Raw genomic sequence first — 24235 nt, forward strand, 5'->3', positions numbered from 1 at the left:
TATCCAGACAGGCTAACTCCCATGATGCTTTCCAGTTAGGATGACTTATTATGTTATTTTACACTAATGAGAACCCGAGCATGAATGAGCTAGAAATGTTTGTACAGTTGCAGGCCTGAGCACTTGTTTGGACCACAGGGACACAGTTAAATGGCTTCCACAACTGGACCGCTGCACAAGGGGGATACGGAGTCTGTACTATGGATGGATGAGGAGACAAGGAAGGGGGACTGCCCTCTGTGAGAGTGCACTGAGCTCTGCCTGGGGATGGCAGAGCAGCCAGGTCAGAGCAAATGGAGATGGCCAACAGAGGAGACCAACAGTGTCTGTTCCTGGCTTCCTGATCAGGAAGAGCAAGTGGAAGGAGTCCTCTACAGGCAGATGGGAGCTTCATGCTGTGGAGCCCTTGCCCACATTTTGGGCCTTTTTCACTCTAGTGTCTAATGCAGGAATAGCACAGCAGGGCATACACCATCCTGAACATCCCTGGAAAGGATATATGGCAGCTTCCCGACCCAAGCCATAGAGGATCCAAAGAGGTGTGGTGCTCTGCTGGGGGGAATGCGAAGATCAAAGAGAACCTGGGCTGCTGGTTCCTCTGGGTAAGACTCTGAGGGGAATAGGGTCAAAAAAATATAGTAACTGTCTGAGGATCACCACTTCCAAGCAGAATAAGTCCATCTCAAGGAAGAGGAAGAAAAGAAAAAATATCAGAAGTCCTGCACGAATGGGAAAGATAGACCAGGTCAATCACAAACACAGAAAGGAAGCATACAGGGAGTGGAAACAAGAAGAGGTCACCTGGCAGCAATGTGGATAATTTGCTTGGTGTACCTGCTGAGATGAGTTTAGGAATGCTAAGATCAACTGCAATTGAATGTGCCCAGGCATATCAAAGACAAGAAGGGCTTGTAGAAATAAGTAGGTGACTAAAGGAAGGATATGGAAAATGTAAGCCCACAGTAGAATGAGGCAGGGAACCTGGTGAGACAGGACATGGAAAAGTCTCTGATACTTCTTTCCTTCCTGACCTCACTGTTTATTAGTTGGACTGGGCTTCTTGGAATCCTAGGTGCCAGAGACAGGTGGGAAATGTTGGTGCAAGGCAGGTGTGCTCTTGGTGAAAGAGGAGATGATCAGGGAATACCTAAGGAAACAGGATTTCAACTTGGAAGAAAGTGACAGGAACCAGAGAATCCTTGAATGAGTTGGGTTGGAAGGACCTTAAAGAGCATCTAATTCCAACTCCCCTGCTGTGGGCAGGGCTGTCACATGGTAGATCTGGATGCCTGGGGCTCGTGACAACAACAACATCTGCAGGGATGGGGCAGCCCCAACTTCTCTGGGCTACCTGTTCCACACCTGTACTGTGCCTCACATCATAATCTTAGAAATTTAAGGATTGCCTTCCAGTCATCAAATGTAAATGTCTCATTCAGTTTACTACCATTCATCCTTGACCTACTGTTCAGAAATGGTGGAAAGAGTCACACCCTTTTTTTTTTTTTTTTTTTTTTTTTTTTTTTTTTTTTTTTTTTGAGGGAATGGAGGGAAGACATTACCCAGAGAAGTGCCTCCAACACAAGAAAAATTACAGCAACCTGGAGTGGATTTTGTAAAGTTCACACAAGCTGACTGCGTTTGGAGCACTTCCCTGTGAAGAGAGACAGAAGTTTTCTTTCTGAAATCTGGAAGGTGTTTATGTCAATAAAATTGAAACAAAGAACTGAAGACAAAGATAGAAATCAATGAAAATGTGTTGACACACTTCTCAACATCAAATATTCTCACGTTCGTATTTCTTCTTAAGTTGAAAAAAACTGCTCTTTGAAAGATTATTTATTTATTTATTTATTCTTCTTGAGAAAGGGCAATGTTTCCCAGAACTCTGTTTGCAGGTCACAGATGCCTTCAGGTACAGCTACACAGGCAGCGGAGCCAGTGCCAATGCCCTGTGACTAATGCCCAGCATCCACCGCTGCTCTACCCTGCTGCGTATTTCATGACCCTCATACTCCATGTGTCTCCAGCTCTCCTTAGTACATGACCATGCTGAAAGGCATGTTTTCAGCAGGCCATATGGACATACGCTCTTCCCATTGCTCTCCACATTTCCCCATCCCTGGCTCTTTCTTCACTCATATACCTGCCAACTATCTGGCTGATCTGTGACCTTCAGAGAGATTACTGGAACCTTCGCCATCTGTCCATAGTCTGATGGACTCTCTTATCAACTCCTTTACTTTGATTATATCTATCCCTTCCTATCTCTGTCTAACTCATTTCTTGTACAAGTATTCCCTGTGAAAGACAAACCTCAGTAGATGCAGCTTGGACAAGGCATGCAGATGATCACTGTGTTTTTCTGTTCATACAATTGCATTACTTTTCCTTCTGTTTGTTGTAAATAAATAAATAAATAAATAAATAAGAGAGAAATCTTTCATTGCCCACGTGCAGTTGGTTCTCTGAGGAAAGCCGGTGGGAGTTGGGGCAAAGGAGATTTAGCAGTGAGCGGGTGACTCCAGAGGAGAAGAGTGATGTGAGGAGAACTGATGCCAGTCCCATGGGGCCGATGTGAGAAGAAATGGGGTGGGGATGATGAGGAAGACTTTGTTCCACACAGTGACAGATTAAAGCTCATTAGGGGACGTCCTGGATCAATATCAACTGCCAAGTGCCTCTATAAATTCTTGTTTAAACACAACTATAAATAAATGAATTACTGGACTTTGGAAATGCCCATCAGTCTCTACCACTTTAAGCTCTCTCCAGATACCTCTCCAGTTAGCTGTACAAGTTCTGAACACCTGAAGAAGATGACAGGAAGGCACAAGGCACAGGAGGGCTCTTTAGGTTGTAATGGGCCCCAGGGGGCTTTTGCTGCTGAGTCCATCAACCACCAGTGCAGAGAGAAGATGGCATGAAGGGCTCAAGAAGACCAAGTCAGAAGGAACAGAGAAGTTTCTTGGAGTATTAATGGGCCCCACTGAGGGCCACTAACAAGCAAGCTTCCCCAGGGACTTGTTAGAGCAGATAATTGGAAGCCATGCTGACAGGCAGACACAGGCACTGGGATGGTGGCTGTGATGCTGAGAAAAGCCTCCTTTGTCTTATGAAGCAGAAAGGCCAAGCCCTGATCAGGGCTGACCCTTGGCAGGGAGATCCTGTCCCTCATGCTGGCTCAGGGCCCTTCCTGGGGCAGTGGGATGGAAGATTGTAGGATGCCAAATGAAAGTTAAGGGGACAGCAGCTCTCAGGCTCTGCATGGGGTACAGGGGTGCTGTGAGGCCCAAGTCCCATGTGGGCAGTGTGTCTCATCTCAGGCTGTGGGATTTGAGAAGGGCCCAGTCTGAACAAGCAGTCAGTGACAACAAAACTTTGAACTTCAGATCTCTCAGGCCCAAGCTGGAGGCACCATTTCCTCACTGGGAGCGTTTGGTTCTGGGGATTCCATGTTTGATGCTATGCCTCATGCAGAGCTCCTGACTGACTGCAACACCACTGCGCTCGTATCAGCTGTGATATAACACAGAGGTGCTGAACTCACTGAGCTTGTCTGCCCTTAACAGTGCAGTGACTCTGACATCACTGTAATCCTGATCGCTGCCACAACTCAGTAATTCTGACATCAGTGCTCACTACACCACCGAGACAACACAATGACTCAGGTGTCAGAAAGCTCCTATCCACTGCCACAGCATAGTGACTCCAACATCATCATGCTTGTACCCACGATCATAGAATCCTAGAATATCCTGTGCTGGAAAGGACACACAAGGATAACCAATTCCAACTTATGGCTCCACGCAACTACCCAAAAGGCAGACCATTTCATCGAGAGTGTTGTCTGAATGCTTCTTGAACTCCAGCAATCTTGGTGCTGTGACTGCTTTCCTTGGGGTCCTCGTCCAGTGCTCTCCTTTGGACACACTCCCATAGTTTTATGTCCTTTATGTTCTGTGATGCCCAGCAGTGCACCCAGTGCTCCAGGTGAGGCTGCAGCAGTGCAGAGCAGAGAGGGACAATCCCTTTCCCTCACCCAGCTGGCAGTGCCGTGCTCAATGCACCCCAGGGGATGGTTGGCCTTCCTGGCTGCCTGGGCACACTGCTGACTCACGCCCAATTTGCTGTTGACCAGGACCCCCAGGCCCTTTCAGTGGGACTGCCCTCCAGTATCCCATCCCGCAGTCAGTGTGTATGTCCAGGGTTGTGCCTTCCCAGGTGCAGAATCAGGCCCTTGTTCTTGTTATGCTTCATGCAGTTGGTGCTTGCCCAGTTCTCTAACTTGTCCACATCTCTCTGCAAGGCCTCTCCACATTATTGTGCACATCTGAACTCAACCAAGAGGACTTCCGGCTCCCATGGTTCTGTGAGGAACAGAATAACATTTCCGCCCCAGGCTTTCAATCAGTGGATGAGATGCCTAACCCTAGGGTTAGGATGAGATGGTCTGATAGTAATAGGACAAAGGAAAATTGCCTTAAATTAAAAAGGGGAGACTTAGGTTGGATGTTAGAAAGACATTTTTACACACAGTCATAGGAAGAAATTGTCCATAGCGGCTGTGCATGCCCCATCCCTGGACACATTCCAAGTCAGTATGGGTGGGATCCTGGGCATCCTGATCTGGTGGTTGACAGCCCTGCCCATGGCTGGGGGCTTGGAACTAGGTTCTCTTTTAAGTCCCCTCCTACCTAAGCCATGCTGTGATCCTGTAATTTCACGCTCGCACTGCCTCAGCTCTACCACTACCCAGACAGGGGAAGTCCTCCTCCCAGTCCTTGTCTGTGTGTCATTTTTGTTACGGGTCATGAGCAGAGGTTTCCAGATTTGGCTTTTACTTCTCTCATGGTCAAACTTCTTTTGGTAGGAACAACTGTGCTTCTGAAATCCAGTAGGCATGCTGATTAATTGAGCTGACTTTGAAGTATGTTCTGCAGTGATGAGCCTGCTGCCTTTCAGGAGCTGTCAGCTCAGGAGGGCTGTGGATATCTGCAGGGAGAGAAGGAAATCACCTCCCCTGCTGCTGAGCTGGGCCGGGCTCCTGGGACACAGGGAGCTGATACAAGTGGGCAGAGCTGAAGGCAGAGAGACAGCTGTGCCCAGGAGCAGCTCTTCTGAACAGCACAGCAGGGCTGGGGGCATGATCTGCAGGTGACATGAAGATAGAAGGGGAAAGAGAGAGAGATTACAGGATGTGTGCAGTGTGAGTGTCTGTGAGCACACTGAAGGAGCATTGCTCACAGCCCTTGAGAAGCATTTTGAGAAGCCCAGAGTGCATTTCTCACTATCCTTGGCAAGGTAAGTCTTTTGCTCCAGGCAATGAGTCTGCTTTTCCTAGACAAATCTCTAAATTTGGGACATCCCATTACGTATCAGGCAGAAGGCGCTCAATGTTTCTTTACAGTGGAGAAAGACTTGCTCTAGCTGAGGGCTTCCATTCTGCAGCATCAGAGCACAGCCCTGAGGGCTGTGTGTCCCAGGATGGCTGCATCCTGTGCAGCGGGGGTGCAGCCGGGTGCCCAGGGCTGTGGTGCAGAGCACAGTCACTTTGGACCGTGCTGCCTGGGAGGTGTGTGGGCAGCTGGGGAAGGAAAAGGCCTCCTTGAGTGCGTTTGGCAACAGCAGTGCAGAGTTGAAGTTGCAGAGCAAGGTGTGTTAAGCTCCAGTTTTGCTACTGATCCTGTCCTAGGGGGGTTTTCTTCAGACCCCGTTGCCCACGATTTCATTGCCCTTCACAAGCTCTGTGCAGTGCAGTTGTTTAAGACAGAAAAATGGGCTTGATCTCCAGGAGACATCAGCTCGAGGCTACCACTGTGGGCGTGCCCTGGAAAGCTGCCATAAACTCCAAGATGGGTACAGATCCTCTGTGCTCTTCCTCCAATCTGAGAGCCTTTGCTCCAGCCCTGTGAATCAGAAGCTTCATCATGTCCCTTTCATTCTTCCCCCAGAGCTGGGCTGAGAGAAAGCAGTTGGACATTGGCCCTCTGCACAGCCCAGAATCTTCTCTGTAGCAACGTGAAGGTGCAGCCATCCTCCAGCTGAGCAAGGGGCAACACTGGGCAGGTAGGAACAAGCCTGATGGACAGAGCAGCTTGACTCTACTTGAAAGGAGAGTGAGGAGGTGTTAATTCTGTGCACTGATTTGCGCCTACAACAAGAAAGAAAACCTGAAGATTTTTATAGTGTCACCAATTTTATGGGTGAATCCAAATCCCCCCCCAAAATGCAAACAAACAAACAAACAAACAAACAAAAACCCTACTTTTTCATCTTATAGAGAACAAGACATAAAAATTACTTTAATCAGTGTGAGACTGCATATAACAAAGTATTTTTAATCCTATAACTCATACAGGATCTGAAGAGACAGATTTTGCAAATCGCTTTGAAGTCAGGCTCTCCCTTACAAAAATGACAGAATGTGTACAGGTTTGGTTCAGTGCTGATCTCATGAGCATCTCTCTCTCCTTTGCCCAGCATGGCAGCATGAGCTCTGTGATTCTGATACTACGGACCCATCCCTGAAGGATGGAAAAAGAGGATGAGATGAACCGCATCTCCTTCCCTTACACAGGCAGAAGGGCAGTGTCCCAATTTCATGGTTCACTGTGATAAAAAGGGAATATTTCCATAGACCCGCTGGGCAGAATCGGAATCAGTAAACAAGGGATCGAAGTGCAGATATCTTCCCACCTAAAATCAAGGAGACACTGGTGGAAACTTCCATGTCCCCAAAGGCTCAGAGCAGGGCTGACTCCTCTGAAGTTTTTTCTAACATCTCCTTGTCGTCTCCTCTGTGCACAGAACCACATTCCCAGAAGTACCAGATGGCCAACAGCAGCTCCATCAGCGAGTTCCTCCTCCTGGCGTTGGCAGACACGCGGCAGCTGCAGCTCCTGCACTTCTGGCTCTTACTGGGCATCTACCTGGCTGCCCTCCTGGGCAACGGCCTCATCAGCACAGCCGTAGCCTGCGACCACCGCCTGCACACCCCCATGTACTTCTTCCTCCTCAACCTCGCCCTCCTCGACCTGGGCTGCATCTCCACCACTCTCCCCAAAGCCATGGCCAATGCCCTCTGGCACACCAGGCACATCTCTTACGCAGGATGTGCTGCTCAGGTCTTTTTCTTTGTCTTCTTCCTCTCAGCAGAGTATTCCCTTCTCACCATCATGTCCTATGACCGCTACGTTGCCATCTGCAAGCCCCTGCACTACAGGACCCTGCTGGACAGCAGAGCTTGTGCCACCATGGCAGCAGCTGCCTGGGGCACTGGGCTTCTCTATTCCCTGCTGCACACTGCCAATACATTTTCCCTGCCTCTCTGTCAAGGCAATGCTGTGGATCAATTCTTCTGTGAAATCCCCCACATCCTCAAGCTCTCCTGCTCTGGTTCTTACCTCAGGGAAGCTGGGCTTATTGTGCTAAGTGTCCTTGTGTTTTTAGGTTGTTTTGTCTTCATTGTTGTGTCCTATGTGCAGATCTTCAGGGCCGTGCTGAGGATGCCCTCTGAGCAGGGATGGCACAAAGCCTTCTCCACATGCCTCCCTCACCTGGCCGTGCTCTCCCTCTTAGTCAGCACCGCACTGTTTGCTTACCTGAAGCCGCCCGCTATTTCCTCCCAATCCCTGGATCTGGTGGTGTCATTTCTGTACTCAGTGGTGCCTCCAGCAGTGAACCCCCTCATCTACAGCATGAGGAACCAGGAGCTCAAAGTCACATTGGGGAAACTGATGTCATGGATGCCTCAGTAACAATTAACTTCTCATCTCTCTCTAAATGACTCACAGATTGTCCCATAGCAGGCCTGTATTACTCTTCTCTGTTTATAATATTTATTTGTTTTATTATTATTATTATTATTATTTGCTGTTGTTATATGTTTGTTAATGATTCTTATGCTGTTACAGTAATAATTTGATTCATTGCATGTCTGCTGAGGCATCAACCTGCTCTCTTCCTCCTGGAGCCCATATTTGATGTGGATCAAAGCTGACTCTTGTACCCTCTGTGTAGTGTCTCTGTATCTGCAGGGAAATGAGGTGTCTGCAGACTTCACTGTGGCTGTGAGGATGTACCGCTGCATGGAAGGGAGGGATTCCTGTCATTCTTGCTGTATCTGAACATTCCAAGTGCTATTGGAAATGCTCTCTTATCATTCCATTTGCTTTGCACACCCACAGACTCCCAGAGAGGAGTTTAGCTGCACTCGGCATCATCCATCTGGGTCTGCTGCTCACCCTGACCAGCATGGCCAGCACAGAGCCACCCAGGAATGGCCATGGAGGTCAGAGGAGGGATGGATAGTGGTGGGAGCTGTCCTGGGCATGACATTTCCCTGCAGATGCTTGTATGACCAGGAGCCCTATGACCTTGTGGCTGTTCCTCAGTCCCCGCTGCAACTTTGGCACTTCCCTGAAGGTTGCCCTTAGGCAAGATTGCGTGGGTGCTGGGGGCAGCTGGAGCACCAGGGTCTGGTTATGACCATACACAGGATGAGCCCTCTTCTGGGTGCTCTGCTGCAGGGCTGCTGCATCTGGGAGCCTTCAGGAGGACGAAGCAGTCAGAGGAGATCCTGGGGCTCTGGAGACCACCCCATGCCCATGATGCCACAAAGCAGGGTCCCTCAGGGCACAGATCCAACAAAGCTTCTTGTTACATGAACAGAAAGGAGACACTGCTCAAGGAAGCTACCACCAGCCCCAGACCTCAGACCAGCGGTTCAAAGCAGCACTTTTCACCAAAATCTGCTGAGGGCTGAAATGGGACCATTCCACATTCCTACTGGGCTCAGTACCTGCACTGGGGCATGGGTAGCCTGGCCTGGTCCCTATGAAGGCCCAGAGCCCAACAGAGCCCGGGGCAGGGCTGGCTGTGAGCTGTGTGGGACACATTGGCACCGGGAAGGGTCCAGCTGGTGAGGGAGCAGAAGGGCAGTGCGGGCTGTCAGGGCTGTGCTGGGGGCATGCTGCCCCACACAGTGCCTGCACAGAGCTGCCAGGGGCTGCCTGTGGGTCAGTGGGGCTGGGCTGTCCAGCAGGGGGGAACGTACATGGAGCCTCATGCTGCAGGTCGGGACCCCAAAATCACTGGAACTCAGTGCCCAGCTGTGCTGTGCTCACCTTGCTTGGCTCCCAGATGCCTCTTATGCTGCTCTGTCACTGCCTCTCCTCAACAGCACAGAGGAGCAGAAAATGCAGTTAAACAGTTCCTGGGTTGAGACCAAAAGCACTTTATTCTTTCCTTGCTTATAACCTAATGACAACAGATTTTGTGCATGAATGGCTGCATATCAAATCAGTTTGTTAGGATTTCTTAATCCTCTTGTTCTTTATTTACTGAAGCAAAACTCATTTCTTATATTCATTGTTCTTTCAGTTTTGTTCTTCCATGTCCTGCTGTTTTCCCTACTAATAAAACTAACACAACTTCCCAAATTACACCAATATGCAGGTTAATTATTTCTGTTCTTGCTGTCAGATGCAGTCAATTGCATCACCGTAGCTCAAGCCATGCCTCCCTTCTGAATGATTTGGTAATTTGCTGAACTCCCGACAATGTCAGTAATAGCACTCTAGAGAACCTTTTGAGAAATTGCTAAGTTAGAAAAACACACTTATCCACCAAGTGCCAGTTGTAGACACTTCAGTACCGAGAAACAATCTTGCACACACACATCATAAAAATAAACATGTGAGAGGAAAATTTTTCCACTTTAAGGGTGGTGAGGAACTGATCGAAGGACCCAGAGAAGTTGTGGATGCCCCATTCCTAGAGGTGCTCAAGCCCAGGCTGGACAGGGCCCTAGACAGCCTTATCTAGAGAGCCAATTTTTGTGGTCAGCATGGCTTCACCAAGAGGAAATAGTGCTAGACCAACCTGGTAGCCTTCTGTGATAGCATCACAGGCTGGGTGAATGGGGAGAGAGCAGTGTCCCTAGGCACTGAGGGCCCATGGGCTTTGCAACAGCTGCGGTCTGAGCCCCTCTCAGGGCATGCTGCTGCTGGATGTGATGGCGATATCTCAGTTCCGGTTTTGTTTTCAAACGCTGTGAACCATACCGGGTGGAACCCTGCTGAGAGGGGGAGAAAGACCCCAAATGGGCGTACGCAGAGCTGGATGACAGAATGGAGGGGAAGGAAGTGCGGGGATGCATTGAGCGGCAGCTTCTGTGTGCAGCTGTGTGTGGTGGTGTGGAATCCGAGTGTCAGAGATGGATGGAGTGACTTCAAAATCACAGAAACGGCATGGATACATCAAAGCATGATGCTGCGGAATCCTGGAAGCCATGAGGAGGGAGGGATGAGAGGCATGAAGGCCCTCGATCTTTCCCTCCCTGCGTTTCCCGTGCACACCATCGGTATCAGGTCCGGGCCCCAGCCCCATGTGATGGCTAGGGCAGCTCCAGGGAGTCCTGCCAGCTGCTGCCTCCTGTTCCGCCCCAAGGAGCTGCCCTCTGTGCTCTGAGGCCACATGGGCAGCGATCAAAGAGCAGTGGGGAAGTGGCCCAGGGATGGGGCCTAGGAATCGGGCCTGTGGCCTCCCCTCACCATGCAGAAGGGTTCTTCTCCCAGGGTCCTGTTTCAGGACCCACAGAGCAGTGATCTCTTTGGGTTGACGGGAAGGTGATGAGACCGGGCACTCTCGAGGAGGGCTGACAAGCGCTGAACTGAGGGATGGAACTGATGTGAAGAAATCAAACTCTCTAACAACAGAGTAGTTATAAAGCGGTTATGTTTAAACAGCGCTGCACATACACTGGATGCAGAGGGGATATTGCCACCTAACCTGCATTCTGGAGAGCAAGAAAGGCACCTACTTAAAGAGGAAGCTGCTAACATATGCATTAGATGTCCACGAAAAGGTTGGTTTATTGCAATGAGTCCCCAGAATGCTTGACATTCCTTCCCCCTCCCCCCTCTCCAGCCCAAGTCTTTTACACATTCTCTTACACATGCGTATATCTCAGTGGTCTTTCCAATAAAGGCCATCATGTTATTTTCTTGGGCTTGGGTTAGGATGGAGGACACTTGGCTAGCTCTGGTTGGTCCTCTCGTTCGCCACAACTCCATTCACCAATCCACTGCTTCTTCATTAATTTGTAGTTTTACTGTCCAAGCCTGCTACCTTGCATTCCAGAGATAGGATAGCTAACGATGTGATTTGGAAAAAAAAAAAAAAAAACGGGAGTCCCGCTGTCTGCACTAATTGTCTAAGTCTGTAGAAAAGCATCTGTTATCAGCAGCAAGAACCTGGCTTAGCAAGGTCAAAAGTGCAGCTGCCAATTCAGCAACCCATGAAAGCTCATAACTTTTTACTTAACTTATGTACTTTACTGAAGTAAACCTGAAGTAAAGGGTGAGTAAAAGCTGGAGATAGTCTGAGTAAACTTGGAGTGAAGTGTGAGCAAAACCCAAAACACCGTGTGAGTAAACCTGGAGAGAAGTGTGTGTAAAACCTGGAGTAAGGTGTGAGTACTCCTGGAGTAGAGTGTGAGCAAACCTGGAATAAAGTGAGAGCAAACCAGGAGAAAAGTGTGAGTAAACTCAGAGTAAAATGTGAGTAGAGCCGAAGTAAAGTGTTAGGAAAACACAAAGTAAGGTGGGAGGACACACTTAGAAGCGTATGAGTAAAACTCAGGAAAAAAAAAAAAAAAGTGAGTAAACTGGGATTAAAGTGTGAGTAATACCCAGAGAAAGGTCTGAGTACACCCGGTGAAGAGTATGAGAAAACGTGTAGTAAAGAATGTGTAAACTGGGAGCAAAGTGTTGGCTGACTCTGAATAAAATGTAAGAAGACACGGAGTTAAGTGTGACAAAACCTTGTCTAAATTGTGTGTAAACTCAGACAAAAGTGTGAGTAAACCTTGAGTAAATCAAGAGTAAATCTGAAGTAATGTGTGAGTTAAACTTTGGTATAGTGTGAGAAAAACCCAGAGTAAAGTGTGAGTAAATCCAGAGTAAAGGGTGAGAAAGCTTGAAGAGTGAGTAAACCTGGAGGAAAACGTGAGTAAACCCATAGAAAAGAGTGAGTAAAACCTGGAGAAAAGTTAGAGTAAACCCAGAGTAATGTGTGAGTAAACCCGAAAAAAAAAAAAAAAATGAATAAACCAGGAATAAAGTGTGAGTACACCAGGAGTAAATTGCAAATAAAACCCTGAGTAAGGTGTGGGTTCACACAGAGTAAAGTGTGGGCAGACACGGAATAAAGTGTGAGTGCAGCCAGAGTGGAGTATAAATGAACCTGGAGTGTGAGTACACTTGCAGTTGAGTGTGAGTGAACCCTGAGTAAAGTATGGGTAAACCCAATGTAAATTGTGGGAGAACCTGGAGCCAAGTGTGAGTGATCCAGGGGTAAAGTATGAGTAAATGAGTATGAGTACATTATGAGTATGAGTAAACCTGGAGAAAAGACAGAAAACCCAAAGCAATGTTTGGGATTGCCCAGAGTAAATTGTGTGTAAACCCTGAGTAAAGTCCTAAAAACCTTGGAGTAAACTGTGTGTGAACCTGGAGTAGAATGTGAGTACACCTGCAGTAGAGTGTGAGTAAACTCTGAGTGAGGGCTGAGTAAACCCGAAGTAAAGTGCGTGTAAAACCTGGAGGAAATAATGATTGAACCTACAGTCAAGGGTGAGTAAAACCTGGAGAAAAGACAGAGTAAAGTTTGAGTGAACCCTGAGTAAGATCAGAACACCCAAAGTAAAGTGTCAGTAAACCTGCAGTCAAGTGTGAATAAACTCGGAGTAATGTTGGAGGAAAGCTGTAGTAAAGCATGAGTAAACACGAAGTAAAGTGTGAATAAAACCAAGAGTAAAGTGTGAGTACACACAGAGTAGAGTAAGATTAAACCTTGTGTCAAGTGTCTGTAAACCCAATGCAAAGTGTGACTAAAACACGATACAGGGATCTTGTGCTAGGACAATTTCCTTATTGCTGTGACAATTATGATCATGATGCTGTCTCTACTTTCTAAAGCAAGCCTTTTGTATTCTGACACATATATTCAGTACATTTCCACTAACAATCCACTGGCTAGAAAGCAATCAAATTCCATAACAAGTCTTCATAATCAGCAGAGAGCTTATCTTATGGCTAGGTACAGAACACCCCTGTTTATTCAGACCTTCTGTCTCCTTTCCAGAGCCTCATTATCAGAGAGTCAGCATTCAGCAAGGCTGAGCTGACCTCTCCATCTCCAGCATAAGAGTAAAACCAAAGTGAAGTCTGTATAAACCTGGTGTGAAGTGTGAGCAAAACCGGAGACAAAGTGTGAGTAAACCAGGTGTAAAGAGCGAGTAAACTTTGAGTAAACTGTGAGTAAAACCCAGAGTAAATTGCAAGTAAAACCACGAGCAAGGTGTGGGAACACACGGAGTAAATTGTGAGTAAAACTGGAGACAAGTGTGAGTGAACCCAGAGTAAATTAGGTGTGAACCTGGAGTCAAGTGTCAGTAAAAGATGGAGTAAGGTGTGGGAACACATGGAGTACAGTTGAGTGCACCCAGAGAAAAGTAAGAAAAACCGGTGTAAAGTGTGAGGCAAACCAAAACAATGTGTGAGTAAACCCAGAGTAAAGTGCAAGTAAACTTGAAGTAAGGTGTGAGTAAACCTGTAGTATAGCGTGAGTAAATCTGGAGTAAAATATGAGAACACCTGGAGTAGAGTGTAAGTAAACCCAGAGCAAAGGCTGAGTAAAAGCCAGTATAAAGTATGAGTAAACCCAAAGTGTGAGTAAACTTGGAGTATGTTGTGAGTACATCCTGAGTAAAAACTGAGTAAACAGTCCACAAAATATAAGTAAACCAGAAGAAAAGCATGAGTAAACATAAAGAAAAGTGTGAGTAAAACTGGTGTAATGTTTGAGTAAGCCTTCAGTAAAGTGTGAGTAAAACCCAGAGTAGTGTGTGCGTACACACGGACTAGAGTGTGAGTACCCCCGTTCTGCAGTGTGAGTTTTTCTCACATGGAGAAAAGAAAGAATAAAGCTTGAGTAAAGTGTGAGTTAAACCCAAAGGAAAGTATGAGTTAAACCCAGAGCATGAGTATGAGTAAGATGCAGAGTAAATTGTGAGTAAACACAGTAGTAAAATGTGAGAATCATATTATTCCCATTCCCCATCATAACCAGTTTTAAGCTCCCTCCATGACCCCTGCCAGCTCCTGGGCTAGGATCCGCTTTCCCTTCAGAGAGGGGTGAGACCCGTCAGCAATCATCAGGCCAGGTGCCAAGCTAACCGCCCCATGGTCAAAGAACCCAAATTCCTGTGGCGGCACCAACCTTCCAGCCTCTTATTCAAAGCCTGCCATTTCCTGGACCACTCCATATCCCTCACCACCCTAGAAGAAGGAGAGAGGAAAATAGCACTTGTACACCCACTCCTTCAACCATTCACCCTAAACCCCTGATGTCCTTTTTGATAGCTCGCAGGCTTCCCTGAGCAATTTCATCACTGCTTATCTGAACTATCAGTAATGGGCAGTAATCAGAGGAGCAAACCAGACCCGGGACTTTTCTGGTGATGTCCCTGATGTGGGCCCCCAGGAGGCAGCACACCTCCCTACAGGTCAGGTCGGGCCTGCAAATGGAGCCCTCCGTGCCCCAGAGAAGGGAATCACCCACCACAGTTCCCCTCCTGCCTTTCCTGACAGAGGCAGTTTCAAGGAATGGGGGCGGCCACCACAGCCTAGGCTCCCTCCTAAGCAAATTCTCCCTGGCCTCCCCACTCATGTCCCCTTCAATTTCCAGCATCTCAAACCTGTTGCTTAGTGAGACCTGGGGGAGTGGGGTTAGCTGGCAGGGGGTGTGCCAATGATGCTGAGCTGGGATACTCTTCCAACCCTCCTCCTCTCTCAGCTCTGTCTGACTGTGACAGGGCAGGGGGTCCACCACTTCTGTGGGGGTATTGCCCTGGCACCCTTCCCTCTGGCACATCACTGAGACATATATATGCATATGTCATAAGTATTACCCTTTCCTTTTAGCTTTCTTACAAAATAGCTTTATTTGAACCCACGAGTTGTACAACCAAATTTTCTTCCCCATCCCACTGGGAAGGGGGCAGTACACAAAGCACTGTGTGGGGCTGAGCCACTCAGTGGGTTAAACCACCACAGTCATTTTGGTGCCCAATGTGGGGCTCCTAGAGTTGAGATAACAGCAGTGAGCAAACGACCGCGTGGTGCTGAGCCACCTTCCATGTCAAACCACAGCACTGCCCTGAGTCCATAACAGATCACCTTGGGACTCTGAAACTGTCCCCGTCACTCAGTGGAGAGCATCAGAAGATCTTGAGGTCTCTTCTCAGGGAGCAGCTCCGAAAGTATTGTCCTTACACCATTCCTTTGGAAGAGGCCTCCAGTTCTCTGGTCCTGCTCTGAAGAGCCCCTCTTGTTATGGCGCTGCAGCAAGGAGACCAGCTCTGACTCAGCGCTTCATATTGCCGCCTACTGACTGCAGCCCCGGAGTGCTGCTGTAGAGACAACAGGGCTGTGGTGAGACACACAAGACCTTCAGGTCTGCACAAATGCAAGGACTTGAGAGCAGTGTAAAGAGAGCAGGAATGAAAAGAGCGTGTTGTGCTGCAGTTGTGTGGCTGTATCTCCCCCAGATCCAGATCTAGGCAAGGCAGGAAGAGAGGAGAGCAAAGGAAAAGTAATTTGGCAAGCTTTTTTAGTGTCTTTTAACCTATTCAGGGAACCTGGTTCCATATTTGCATGAGCTCTTGGCATGAGAAAATAGAAAGTAGATGGGAAAGAAGAAGGGGAAAAAATGCAACATTTTTATTACAGATTACAGTATCACACAAACAAAAACAAAAGATCAAACACATATAAAATAGGAAGAACAATGACTGGGAATCACGTGAGGACAATGCCTACTTTACTGAAGCTGGAATAGTGCATACTGCAACACTTTGCTGAGGGCATGCTTGATCTCCTTGTTCCTCATGCTGTAGATAATAGGGTTCAGTGTTGGAGGAACCACTGAGTAGAGAAGTGCAATCACCAGGTCCAGGGATGGGAGAGAAATAGAGAAGGGCTTCAGGTGGGCAAACATCACAGTGCTGAGAAACAGGGAGACCACAGCCAGGTGAGGGAGACACGTGGAGAAGGCTTTGTTCCGTCCCTGCTCAGAGGGCATCCTCAGCACGGCCCTGAAGATCTGCACGTAGGAGAAAAGAATGAAAGCAAAACAACCTAGTAAAACAAAGGCAGTAATCACAATAAGGCCAACTTCCCTGAGATAGGATTTTGAGCAGGAGAGCTTGAGGATGTGGGTGATTTCACAGAAGAACTGATCCACAGCATTGCCTTGGCACAGAGGCAGAGAAAATGTATTGGCAGTGTGCAGCAGGGAATGGAGAAGCCCAGAGCCCCAGGCAGCTGCTGCCATGGTGGCACAAGCTCTGCTGCCCAGCAGGGTCCCGTAGTGCAGGGGCTTGCAGATGGCAACGTAGCGATCATAGGACATGATGGTGAGAAGGGAATATTCTGCTGAGATGAAGAAGGCAAAGAAAAAGAGCTGTGCAGCAAATCCTGCGTAGGAGATGTGCCTGGTGTGCCAGAGGGCATTGGCCATGGCTTTGGGGAGAGTGGTGGAGATGCAGGCCAGGTCGAGGAGGGCGAGGTTGAGGAGGAAGAAGTACATGGGGGTGTGCAGGCGGTGGTCGCAGGCTACGGCTGTGCTGATGAGGCCGTTGCCCAGGAGAGCAGCCAGGTAGATGCCCAGCAAGAGCCAGAAGTGCAGGAGCTGCAGCTGCCGCGTGTCTGCCAACGCCAGGAGGAGGAACTCGCTGATGGAGCTGCTGTTGGGCATCTGGTACTTCTGGGCACCAGGACCTGTCCAAGGAGTACAAAGGTTCAAGTCAGAGATTTCTGTGTGGAAACTGTTCATGCAATCACAATGTTGTGAACTACATTTCATGATGCTGAGTTTGCCTGGAGGGCTTCTGCACTTTTTCTCTCAAGGAAGCAGTCTTGTCCCCGTAGATACAGGGAAATGTGGTGTTTGTGTGAGGGCAAGTTTTCTTTACAAAATGTGTCAGATGAAGTAACTTCTAATAGAGAGGTGCTTGTAAGCATCTGTGAGCTGAAAGCCAGAAATATGTGGGTCATAAAAATAAATTTGAGTGATTTTTTTTCTGTTCTCCCTCCTCTCGCTCAGTGTGTCCATGGAGTGTTTGCTGAATTGAGTAATTCTGAGTGCTTCTGGTGCTCTCAGTATGACTGCCTATGAGACCCGAGAGGCAAAGGGATTCACAGCTGCTTGGTGCGGAGTAAGTGGAGATGGTTGGGCATGTTTCTAATTGCTCTGAGCTTGACAAGTTGGAAGATGGAGAATGATTGCACCCCCATAACACTGTGAAAAGAAGTCAGACCCTGATGAGAGCAGGGGAATCTACTACCCATCACTAAGTAGTCAGCATTTCTCAACGTACTTCAGCAATGCCTCATCACCATACAACATACAAACAACACCTAATATTCATTTCACCAACCTCACAGCATTTCCTTGCATGTAGATGCACTCTGCTGTTGACAGCCCCTTTTAGATTTCTGCCTCCAGTCTTTTTCCCATCCCTAAGATTAGAAAGAAGACAATCCCTGCCTTGCCTCTCCTCATACAGAGTGTCCTTGGAAACATTCTGAGGTGCAGCGTAGCTGTGATCCCCCTGCCCCAGGCAGCAGCTGTGGCAGCAGAAGGCCCCTGCCCTGCCGGGGGGCTCCTTCCTCCCACACGTCTCCCCGCAACGCCCTGGGCACTGCCCCGGCACACGGCCCCTGGGGCACAGCAGGGACCCCGCTCTGCACCACAGCCCTGGGCACCCGGCTGCACCCCCGGCTGCACAGCCTGCAGCCATCCTCGGACACGCAGCCCTCAGGGCTGTGCTCTGACAGTGAAGCACCGAAGCCCTCAGCTGGAGCTTGTCTTTCTCCACAGTAAAGAAACATGGAGCACCTTCAGCCAGATATCTAATGGGATGTCCCAGAGTTAGTGATCTCTCCAGGAAAATCAGAGCAATTGCCTGTAGCAAAAGACTTACCTTGTCAAGGATAGTGAGAAATGCACCTCCAGTGAGCTCTCAGCCTGCTATTGTGCCACACAACATCTAAGCTCTCTTCCTTCTCTCCTCCCCATCTCCGGATGGTCATGGCCCCAGCCCTGCTGTGTGGTGCTCAGGAGCTGCTCCTGGTCACAGCTCTCTCTGCAGCACTTCCCACTTATATCAGCTTCCCGTGTCTCAGGAGCCCAGCCCAGATCAGCAGCACAGGAGGTGATTTCCTTCTCTCCACAGCCCTCCCTGGAGATATCCATGGTCCTCATGAGCTGACAGCTCTTGCAAGGCAGCACAGTCATCACTGCAGAATGGACTTCAAAGTCAGATCCATTAATCAACACGTCCAGAGGATTCCAAAAACACAGATGTTCCTAACAAAAGAAGTTTGACCATGAGAGAAGCAAATGCCAAATCTGGAAACCTCTACTCATGACCCGTAACAATAATGACAAACAGACAAAGACAAGGTGGGGTGGACTTCCCCTGTTCTGGGCAGTGGTACAGCTGAGGAAATGCAGGCATAACGTTATTGGATCACAGCATGGCTTAGGTTGGAGGGGACTTTAAATAGCAACTGATTCCAAGCCCCCAGTCATGGGCAGGACTGCCAATCACCAGATCAGGCTGCCCAGGATCCCATCCATCCTGACCTTGAATGCCTCCAAGGATGGGGCACACAAAACTTCTTTGGGTGACCTTTTCCACTTCCTTTGAGTAGAAAATTTGTTCCTAAAATCTCACATAAATCTCCTCTCTGTACTTTAAAGCCATTTCCCTTTGTCCTATAACTAGCAGACCATCACATCCCAACCCTAGGATTAGGCATCTCATGTGCTGATGAAAACCCTGGAAATGAGATGGGGTTCTGTTCCTCAGAGGTCCATGGGAGCCATATGTCCTCTTAGTTTAGTTGAGATGTGCACAATGAGGTGTCTGTGTGTGACTCATTTGAATGGCATCAGAAAAGTATAGGGTCATGCCAGTTCCCAGTTGACAGGAAGCTGGCAAACTTCGTTCCAGTTTGAAAGAAGAGCAAGAAAGATGATCTAGGCAATTATGAACCTGTCAGTCTCACTTCAGTACCTGGTAAAATTCTGGAAAAAGAAATGATGGTGGGAGTTACTGAAAACAACTGAAAGACAATTCTGTCCTTGGTCAAAGCCAATACAAGTCCATGACTGGAAAACCCTATTGAACTTAATGTCCTTTGATGAAGAGGTCATCCATTTAGATGAACAAGGGAAGCAAACTGATGTTGACTTTTTGGATTTCAGTTGTGCTTTTGATACTGTTCCTCACAGAATACTTCTGGACAGAATGTCCTGCATAGCGTTAGACAGAAAAACAATGTTGTAGGTGAGCATTTGGCCAATGGATGGGGCCCAAAGGCTTACAGTAAAACTGTTCCATTAAGTTGACAGATGGTCACAAGCAGGGTTTCTCCAGGGTCCATTTGAGGACCACTTCTCTTTGATGTTTTCATCAATGACTTGCATGCAGGACTAAAATGTGTTTTGAGCAAATTTGCTGATGATATTGAACTGGGAGGTTCTGTTGCCTCCACTGAAGGTGGAGAGGCCTTGCAGAGTGCTGTGGACAAGACAGAGAACTGGGCAAGCACCAACCACATGAAGTATAGCAAGAACAAGTGCCTGATTCTGCACCCGGGAAGGGGCAACCCTGGACATACACACTTCCTGGGGGATGGAACACTGGAGAACAGTCCCACTAATAGGGGTTGAGGGTTCTGGTCAACAGCAAATTGGGCGTGAGTCAGCAGTGTGCCCAGGCAGCCAGGAAGGACAACCGTTCCCTGCGGTGCATTGAGAGCGACATTGCCAGCTGGGTGAGGGAAGGGATTGTCCCTCTCTGCTCTGCACTGCTGCAGCCTCGCCTGGAGCACTGGGTGCACTGCTGGGCACCATAGAACATAAAAGACTTAAAACTATGGGTCCCTGTCCAGAGGAGGGCACTACAACTGAGAGATCTGAAGTTCAGAGTTACATTGGAATTGATGGCTTGTTCAGACTGGGCCCTTCTTAGATCTCACATCCTGCGATGAGACATTGCCAACATGGGACTTGGGCCTCACAGCATCCTTGCACCCCAGGCAGAGCCTGGGAGCTGCTGTCCCCTTGTCTTTCATTTGACCTCACACCAACACCCATCTCACTGCCCCAGAAAGGGCCCTGAGCCAACAGGAGGGACAGGATCTCCCTGCCAAGGGTCTGGGGATCAGGGCTTGGCCTTTCTGCTTCATAACACAAAGGAGGCTTTTCTCAGCATCACAGCCACCATCCCAGTGCCTTTGCCTGCCTGTAACCATGGCTTCCAATTATCTGCTCTAACAAGTCCCTGGGGAAGCTTGCTTGTTAGTGGCCCTCAGTGGGGCCCATTAATACTCCAAGAAACTTCTCTGTTCCTTCTGATTTGGTCTTCTTGAGCACTTTATGCCATCTTCTCTCTTCAGTGGTGGTTGATGGACTCAGCAGCGAAAGCCACCTGAGGCTCATTACAATCTAAAGAGCCCTCCTGTGCCTTGTGCCTTCCTGTCATCTTCTTCAGGTGTTCAGAACTTGTACAGCTAACTGGAGAGGTATCTGCAGAGAATATAAAGAGGAAGATTCCATAGTGCATTTAAGAAGTCCAGTCATTTATTTATCTATAGTTGTATTTAAACAAGAATTTAAAGCAGCACTTGGCAGATGATATTGATCCAGGATGACCCCTAATGAACTTCACCCTGGCACAGTGTGGACCAACGTCCTCCTCAACTTCCCCACCCCATTTCTACTCCCACTGGCCCCATGGGACTGGCATTACTTTTCCTCACATCACTCTTCTCTGGAGTCACCCGCTCACTGCTAAACCTCCTATGCACCAATTCCCTCTGGCTTTCTTCAGAGAATCAGCTGCACATGGGCAATGAAAGAGTTCTCTTTTTTGCCAACAAACAGAAGGAAACGTGATGCAATTGAATGAACAGTAAAACACAGTGATCAACTGCATGCCCTGTCCAAGCTGCACCTAATGGGGTTTGTCTTTCACAAAGAATATATGTACAAGTTATGAGTTAGACAGAGATAGGAAGGGACAGATATAATCACAGTGAAGGAGTTGACATGAAAGTCTGTCAGACTTTGGAGAGATGGAGCAGGTTCCAATAATCTCCCTGAAGGTCACAGATCAGCCGGATAGTTGGGAGGTATTTGAATGAAAAAAAGAGCAAGGGATGGGGAAGTCTGGAAAGGAGTGGGAAGAGCGTGTGTGCGGATGGCCTGCTGAAAACATGCCCTTCAGCATGGTCATTAATTTAGGAGAGCTGGAGACCCCTGGAGGATGAGGGACATGAAATACGCAGCAGGGTAGAGCAGTGGTGGACGCTGGATATTAGTCACAGGGCATTGGCACTGGCTCCGCTGTGTCCCTGTACCTGAAGGCATCTGTGTCCTGCAAACACAGTTCTGGAAAGCACAGCCTGTTCTGTGAAAGAGAAACAAAACTAAACAAAACAAAATAAAACAAAATAAAGACTCTAAATCCCTTTGAAGTCTCTAATTTCTAACTTAAAATGAAACGGGACACAAGGGATATTCAAAGTTGAGAAGTGTGTTAACAGATTTAACAACTCCAGATTGATGGCTTCTATCTTTTGTTGGTGACCTGAAATATGGAGGCACCACTCCCAATCATGCCTATCCTCCATCTTCTAGCCATGTTCTTGTTCAAATAAAAAAGGTGGAGACTGACTTCTTACATCATTTCTGAACAATAGGTCAAAGATGAATGGTAATAAACTAAAAGAGAGATTTACGTTCGACATTTGGAAGGAATTCCCAACATTCAACAGGTCATGATGTGAGGCATGAAGATGGTGTGGAACAGGCAGCCCAGAGAAGTTGTGGCTTCCCCATCCCTGGAGATGTTCATGATGTCAGTGGCCACAGGCATCCAGATCTACTGCGTGACAGCCCTGTCCACACCAAGGGGTTTGGAACTGGATGATCTTTAGGGTTCTTCCAACCCAAGCCACGCAAAAATCCTACATTTCTCGTCAACCTCTTCCAACACAGAATCCTGTTTGCTCAGGTATTCCCTGATCACCTCCTCTTTCACCAAGGGCACATCTGCCTTGCACCAACATTTCCCACCTGTCTCTGGCACCTAGGACTCCAGGAGGTTCAGTATTAGAGACTTTCCATGTCCTGTCTCACCAGGTTCCCTGCCCCATTCTACTGTGGGCCCACATTCTCCCCAGCCTTCCTTTTGTAGCCTACATAATTTTACAAGCCCTTCTTGTCTGTGATATGCCTGGGCACATTCAATTGCAGTTGATCTCTTACATTCCTAATGACATCTCCATTGCTGACAGGTGACATCTTCTTGTTTCCATGTCCTGTATGCTTCCTTTCTGTGTTTGGGCTTTCCCATTCCTGCAGTTCTTCCCACAACTTTACCTGTCTTCCTCTTCCTTGGAATGGACTTATTCCGTTTGGAAGTGGTGATCCTCAGACAGTTACTATATTTTTTGACCCTATTCCCCTCAGTGACTTACCCTGCTGGACCAGCAGCCCGTGTTGTCTTAGATCTTTGCGTTCCCCACAAGTATCCACCAGAGCACCTCTCCTCTTTGGTTCTTCTATGGCACGGTCAGGAAGCTGCCATATCTGCTCTCCAGGGATCTCCTGGATGGCATATGCCCTGCTGTGCTGTCCCTGCAGCAGACACTAGAGTGAAAAGGGCCCAAAATGCGGACAAGGGCCTGACACTGTGAGGCTCCCATCTGTCTGGAGAGGGCACCTTCCACTTGCTCTTCCTGATCAGGAAGCCAGGAACAGACACTGTTGGGCTCCTCTGTTGGCCATTTCCTTTCTCTCTGACCTGGCTGCTTTGCCATCCCCAGGCAGAGCTCAGTGCATTCTCACACAGGGCAGTCGCCCTTCCTTGTCTCCTCACCCATCCATTGTAAAGATTCTGTATCCCTCTTGTGCTACAGCCCAGTTGTGGAAGCCATTTAATCATGTCCCTGTGGACCAAACAAGAGCTCAGGCCTGCAATTCTACAAGTATTTCAAGCTCATCATGTGTTGTCTTTATCATTAGTGTAAAAACACATAAAAAAAAACATCCTAATGGGTTAGCATCATCGGAGTTAGCCTGACTGTACAGCTCATCTTTGGTATTTGTGTTTAGAAGATGGCACACAGGCATTAGATCCATTGTGGGGCTCATGGTTGACCAAGCAGCAGGATCAGTCTTAGGGCATGACTTTCCTGAAGGCCCTGTCCTGTGTTTGCAGCTACATTTGAGTGTGCTGGACAGCCCAGGGAACTGGCATGACACTTGGCTGCTTCTGACACCATTCACAGAAAACTGAGGTTCCATCAGTTGAAGAAGAAAGATGTTTGTTAGCTTTGTAGTGCCTTGATGTCCAGCATATGCAGGAGGTAGGGAACAGAGAAAGATCTGGCTCTTCTTTCATGAGCTCAACCGTTTAGTCAGCTGTATAACGCAGCATGCTCTATGGAAACAGGTGGAAAAAGGCAGTTTGCGTTGCACTAAACACAGGTGTCGTTTAGGGTGGCCAAGAATACCTCTATCCCCTCTCTGGCCCTCGGCTGATGCTCAGGAAGGAGATGTCTAACTCTATTGGGATTTCCCACACAGTTTACAAGCACCAGCACACATCCAGGATCACCCCAGGCACCTTGGTTATCACTGAGTGTCTGCATGAACACTGGAGACCCAACCGAACACAAACCAAACATTCAGATGAGGGACTCACACACAGACACCATGCCTGCATTGCCTCAGCTGCATCACTGCCCTGCCCAGGGGAAGCCCACCGCTCCCTGTCCTGGTCTGTGTGCTCTTTTTGTACAGCAAACACTCTCTGGTAGGATTAACCATACGTCTGGAATTGGTCCATGTCCACTGATCATTTGGTGGTTAATACAGCAGATTTCAATGTACAGTCACAATGCTGTTGTCTTTCAGGAGCTGTTGGCCATGGAGACCCAGAGACATCTCAGGGGAAATGAGTGGGAAGGATAAAAATGACATCCTCTGCTGCTGAGCTGGGTCAGGCTCCTGGGTCTTGGGGAGCTGCTACAAGTGGGCAGTGCAGCAGAGAGACAGCTGTGCCCAGGAGCAGCTCTTCTGCACAGCA

General features: G+C 48.2%; 1 protein-coding gene across 1 annotated transcript; it reads right to left on the reverse strand.

Annotated features, from left to right (window-relative positions):
* Positions 1-15888: 15888 nt before the first annotated feature.
* On the reverse strand, positions 15889-16443 carry LOC121108049 (olfactory receptor 14C36-like; the record flags this gene model as incomplete). The annotated part of the gene is made up of 1 exon (XM_040654713.1): positions 15889-16443. A coding segment is annotated over one exon (555 nt), but the record flags the coding sequence as incomplete, so codon positions are not given.
* Positions 16444-24235: the final 7792 nt, after the last annotated feature.

This window comes from Gallus gallus, chromosome 33 (assembly GCF_016699485.2).
Source record: "Gallus gallus isolate bGalGal1 chromosome 33, bGalGal1.mat.broiler.GRCg7b, whole genome shotgun sequence".
Taxonomy (NCBI): domain Eukaryota; kingdom Metazoa; phylum Chordata; class Aves; order Galliformes; family Phasianidae; genus Gallus; species Gallus gallus.